Genomic DNA, 5731 nt, shown 5'->3' with positions numbered 1-5731 from the left:
ATTGGAACGGCTTCGTTTTTCCATTGGATAATTCTGAATCTTACATTTCAGATGACTCATCGTAAAATGGGGACTCCGTAGCACTTTCGTCAAGAAAGGCATTTCTTTGGCGTGATGATCACAGGGAATTAACATCTACTTTGTTTTTGCACTTATGTGGTCCATAAGTTTATTCATACCAAGACTTGAAATAAAACCTCCAATACGAAATGAATTGGAGAAGAGGACAAAACATTTAAACATTCAAACAACCAAACAAAATACATAAAACAATAAATCCTCGCGCATGTGTTAACCAAATCACTCGTAATTGGGTTTCAATCAAATTAAGATGATCACTAATTCCGGCGACGACAAGTTCTTCGAATTTCTCCACTCCTGCCAGTAAGAACTTGAAGAGCTCCCATTTTAATCATGGCTGCACCAAATTGAGTTTGGAAACTTGCTCCATTGTTTGCTAAGGAGAAAACGATTCCACTAGTCGAAGGGTGGGATGCCATGGATTGGTCGATTTCAAAAATTGCTCTTCCGGCTCTTGCCTGCCTGTAAGAACCGTTATCAATGACTAAAGAACTACCAGGAGTTTGATCTAGATTGATCAAGTTGTCGAACGGTGATCCTTGAGGACACCTTCCTCTCAGTTGATTCCGTAGAGTGGGATTCATGGATGGATCGGGTCTACCAGTGTTTCTGAAATTGAAGAGTCTGTCTTGGATAAACGAACAATGTGTTATCCCTACGGTATGACCTCCACCTAATAAAACGAAAATGGCAGTCAGAATAACTTTAAACAACACGTAAAGCTAAACAAATCGTAAAGAAGTATGTAAGGCACTGAAAAAGTACCTATAAGAAGAACCATATCTCTAGCAGTGAAACCTTTGCTGCCAAAGAAAGCTATGGATGAAGGGACTGAAATTGAAGGGCCTGGGAGGTTGACATTTCTAGCTTGGGAAGAAAAACCATCTCTCCTTCCTGTTTGTACTCTGTAATTCATCCCTCTAGCCTGCATGGTACAAAAAACAATGTCAGATAAGCGTCAACTATGTTTTCTCTGCATGGCTCCCATGGTGTGCGTATAGCTACTTCAATATTTGTACACATGGTTAAGAAAAGAACTTGCAGTATTGTAAGTACCAAAGCAACGGCATCTCTAGTGGCAACGGCAATGATATCAGCACAGGACACGAGTCTAGGGCAAGCTCTCTCAAGTGCAGACTTAATTTGGTCGATTAGGTCATATCCTCTGACGCTAAAGTTTGGAGGCGATGTTTTTTCACTTGAAGGGCCATCCAGGAGCAGGGAAGCATCACATCCCTTCGATCAACCACAAAAAATGGTGGGGCCCACTAAAAAACAAAAACCCATTCCTATTTTTTCTGGCGGGTCCCCAGAATGGTGAGTGTGCGTGAATTCTCGGTGTGCAGCATCAGTGTAATTTTTAATCCCCATTACAGATTGAGTTGGTCAAAGTCAATTAATCACGAGTTGGTTACTTACCAGTTGGATTTTTCAGTCAGATTCTTGTAGATTCTTCTTCACAGTTTTCTCTTGTAGAAAAAATCTAACCCATTCATCTATATGACTAAGTTTTTTTTTTTTCTACCAAAGGTTAAGTTTAGACTAGGGGAGTATAAGAAATTTCAGGAGAAAATATAATGATTATCTTATCTTTGGGATTGGTGATGGACTAAATTTATCTCAACAATAAGCTCTAACGCTAAAAGAAAAAAAGTAACAAAAAAAAATGCTTTGACGCAAAATATTTATCCCGAAAAGCTCACGGTTAACCGAGCATTATTCTCTTTTTCACCCAGAAATTGTTGATTTTGGTCTTTTTAACCAATTTTGTGAAGTTTTTTTTCAGTTTACCAAAAGTTAAAAGACTAGCCGAGATATATTCCGCAAAAAATTCCAGGAGAAAATATAATGATTATTTTATCTTTGGGATTGGTAATGGACTAAGATTATCTCAACAAATATCGAGCATTACTGAGACAGATATTTGTTGAGCTAAATATCCACCACCAACAACAACAAAAGTGTTCGAGGGAATCCACTAACAACCCGGACCACCATGCTGAATCAACACGTATTTAAGATGCCATTCCCTCAATTGCCGGCTCCGTGTTCAGAAGTAAAAAATTCACAGAGAAATGTTCAAATTTAGTAGTGAGAATTGAAGCTGAATGAATATGACTTAGTTTGATACTCAAAACATGAGACAGATATTTGTTGAGCTAAATATCCACCACCAACAACAACAAAAGTGTTTGAGGGAATCCACTAACAACCCGTGTGTTCGCAGCCATTGAGGCTTGAACTTTTGGGTTCCAAAAATTGGATATAGCTGATTTAGGCAGTATATTAGCACTTCTACAATCCCCTTCGTCTCCTTGATGCTTAATAGGAAACGTGTTTTGAAGGTATTTAATAAGGACAAAATAGAGTCACCAGGCAGTAAGATCAATAACCTCTTTTTTAGTTTTAATTTTTTAATATTTTTTAGTTTTAAATGTTAATATTTTTTAACATTTTTTTTAGTTTTAAATTTTTTTATAAGCTTTTTCTGTAATTACAAAACCTAGACCTAGATTCGGCTGACAAGTTATCAGCCGAACCTAAAAATTTATAAAACATATTTAGGTTCGGCTGATACGTTAACTGCCGAACTTCACTCTTTAACCGCCGAACCTATGTTCGGCTGACTCGAGCAAAAAATAGGACAACCAAACTTAATAAAGTGAAGTTCGGCTATCATTTTCGTGTTTAATTATCAGCCGAATTGTTCATCAGCACTTTCAGAGTGAAGAACAATGAGTAGTTCGGCTGATAATTCATTTCAATTGTAAGCCAAACTTCATTCTGTAACTGTGATAAAACCTTTTTTTCGGTTTAAACCTAATATATCAATCAAACAAAAGAGATCGGTTTGTGCGTACTTTTTATTGTACATTTCCTTGCAGGGAGGATCTGATTCTTGCTCCAACTTCACTCAATTCGATTTCAACTTTTTCTTCTTCTTTCTCACTAATTTGCAAATTAGAAAACCGATTAGAGTCTATATATTTAGTCGATGACGATGAAAATCATAGTCGGGTTAGCGTCGATTTGAGTTAAAAAGAGAGAAGAAAAGAAGAAGAAAAATTAAGAAAAAAATTTAAAATTAAAAAGTAATAAAAAGAAATATTATTTTATTGATCCATTAGAGGTTCGTACAAAATTTTGGTTGGTATCCTAACAACAAGCTGAGCACCAATACCTTTTTGAGTAGCAACTCCTAATCTGTAAAAAAGATTAAAAAATTAAATAAAAAAATAAGTATCAATCAAGGTTATGTAAGTAATTTAACTAACTTTACACACCCCTTATCAACCTATACTAGTTAGGGTAAGCATTGAGTATGCCTTAAAAAAAATTGGTATGCCTCAAAACAAGTTTCACATTTCTTGTTCATGTTATGTAGGGAGAGTTTCAGTCGCATTCTTTCTCATGCAGCTGCTTCTAATCTTGTTGTCCATGTTAAACTAGTTGTGCCTGCCGGTCAAGTACCTCATTAATTTTTGCGGATGATCGCCGTTTATTTACACTTTTACACGTGCATCGGGTTCTTCATTTACTAATCTTTTGGATCTTTTCATGCAACTTTGCTATGTGTCTGAGAAACTTGTCAATACCAATCCGCATTCACTTACACTCCGTCTAATTTGAGTGAAGATGATAAACATGAACGTGAATCATGTGTCGCTCTTCTGGAAATATTTGGAACGCGCGATTTGGGGATATTGAAACTAATTGGGAGATATAAATTACTTTTCCCAACCCATAGTGTCTGCTAAGGGGTGATTTTTGGGTATGAAAATATTAAAATACCCTTTGGTTAATTAAAAAACATTATGAAAAGACTATAATACTCTTTCTACTAAAACTTAAAATCAAAAAGCAAATTATTTATCCCCATTCTCAAATCAGTTCCGGCATACACTAGGGTTAGGTTTTGAAAGAAAAAAAATTCTTCCATCTTCTTCTTCATCGTTCTTCAAAAAATTCTTCGTCGATTAACCTACACGAATCATAACCATGCCTCCACTAAACAAACAAAATTCACAATCGAAGTCTAAATCGATTGCTCAACAAAAATTAGAACAAAGGCTTGCTTTGATTGCTCAAGAGAAAGAGGAAGAAGAACAAGAGAACTCGAAAAATCAACCTCTCGTAAACATGGAATCTGTGAGAAGGTAAGTGCTTCTGAACTAGTTTATAAGTGTTTTAGTCGATTTAAGGCAATGGCTTTAGGTTAGAATCGCGAACCCTAACTCAAACAGTCGAGTTTCAGTGAGTACCGGCATTGAATTTAGTATAAATACAATGCCGGTATTGAATTACAGCATTCAATCTAGAATGAAGTCAATGCTGGTAGACTGTTACGGTGTTGAATTTGGTATGAGACCAATGCCGGTACTGATGCTAAAATCACCTCAAACTGAATTTCCTGTACCGGCACTGAAATTAGGTTGAATATTATGCTGGTGCGTTACGACATTGGTTTACATTTATTCGAGTATGTCGGTAGTGCACTTTAAATATACAGGAACAACCTAGGAATTTTTTACCTATACCGGCATTGATTTTAGGTTGCATTCTGTGCCGGTACCTGGTTACGGCATGGAGTTGAATTTTTAAATGTGTGTCGGTAGTGCTCTTTTGGTATCCAGGAACATTCTAGGAATTACCGGTATTGTCGATAGTTAATGTTACTGCCGAATTGATGTACTGGCATGACGTATTTGCTACATTACTATGTCGTGTTTGGTCCCGACATGGTTTATTTTTCTTGAATCTATGCTGGTCTTAGGAATGAAAGTGAGTTGTCTTATATTCATTTCGTGTGTCTTTTGTTATAGGGCTAAAGCCAAGGAAGCTAACAAAGGAAAAACTAAAGATGCTGGCATTAAGAAAAGAAGGAAGGATGGTCTTAGTACTCCTCACTCTCTGCCTCCTCGAGGGAAAGATCAAGGTCGCAACAAGTGTTTTGGGGGCGGATACAAGAGGTGAAGTTTGGGATAGTGCTCACGACCGTAGAAAACTCGTAATCCGTGAACCTACTGGAGAAGTTGTGCAAGATGAGAAAGATGAAGAGGAAAGTGGGGAGGAAGATAATGAGGTTCATGCAAGTCAATTAGCAACCCAAAGCCAAGTTTTATAGGAAGATGGTGGGACAAGTCAACGACCGACTCAAGGCAAGGGCAAAGACAAAGTTAAAGTTAAAGGTTTCCTCATACTAATGACATGATACCTGATCTTCCTCGTGGTAGAATTTGGGGTGAAGCTCCCGATACGAAAATACTATTTGGCTACAAGGACGCGTGGGATCGTACTATCTATCAAACCTACGTAAGAATTACTTATCTTCTGCATATGTATTGTTGTGTATTTATGTAAAATCTCTTAATTGTATTATCTCCTAATCGTAGGATCATAAGAAGGTTGTGTGTGTTTGCCGAAAACAAGCCTCGGCTAATTGGGATTTTTCTTAGGAATGTGAAGAGGTCCAAACAATAGTAAGGGATTCTGGTCTATATGCTTTGGTTGAAAATTATGTGAAGCCTGATTCTGTGACAGTCAATTGCTTCGTTGAATGGTATCATGGTGAAACTGATACCATGCAGTTCCCGTTTGGGGAGATGACCTTGATCCCTGATGATGCTCAGAACATTCTAGGCTTGAGTGT

The 5731-nt window shown here is 37.2% G+C and overlaps 1 protein-coding gene across 1 annotated transcript; it reads right to left on the bottom strand.

Moving 5' to 3' along the window:
- Nucleotides 1–287: 287 nt before the first annotated feature.
- On the bottom strand, nucleotides 288–3557 carry LOC113279716 (peroxidase 57-like). The gene is made up of 5 exons (XM_026528387.1): nucleotides 3553–3557; nucleotides 3243–3285; nucleotides 1138–1317; nucleotides 847–1006; nucleotides 288–754 (listed from the first exon to the last, which is right to left on the bottom strand). The coding sequence occupies exons 1-5, from the start codon at nucleotides 3555–3557 to the stop codon at nucleotides 339–341; spliced, it is 804 nt and encodes a 267-aa protein (XP_026384172.1). The 3' UTR covers nucleotides 288–338.
- Nucleotides 3558–5731: the final 2174 nt, after the last annotated feature.

Source organism: Papaver somniferum, chromosome 5 (genome assembly GCF_003573695.1).
Source record: "Papaver somniferum cultivar HN1 chromosome 5, ASM357369v1, whole genome shotgun sequence".
In the NCBI taxonomy this organism is placed as follows: domain Eukaryota; kingdom Viridiplantae; phylum Streptophyta; class Magnoliopsida; order Ranunculales; family Papaveraceae; genus Papaver; species Papaver somniferum.
Note: the sequence above shows the minus strand (reverse complement) of the source record. Positions and strands in the feature narration are given on the sequence as shown.

Bases quoted from the DNA above. Each gene is read 5' to 3' on its own strand.
- LOC113279716 (XM_026528387.1), bottom strand. The intron at 1,318-3,242 runs GTTAGGATACCA...GGTTGATCGAAG, and splicing joins GTATTGGTGCTCAGCTTGTT to GGATGTGATGCTTCCCTGCT. The intron at 755-846 runs GTACTTTTTCAG...TCGTTTTATTAG, and splicing joins AGATATGGTTCTTCTTATAG to GTGGAGGTCATACCGTAGGG.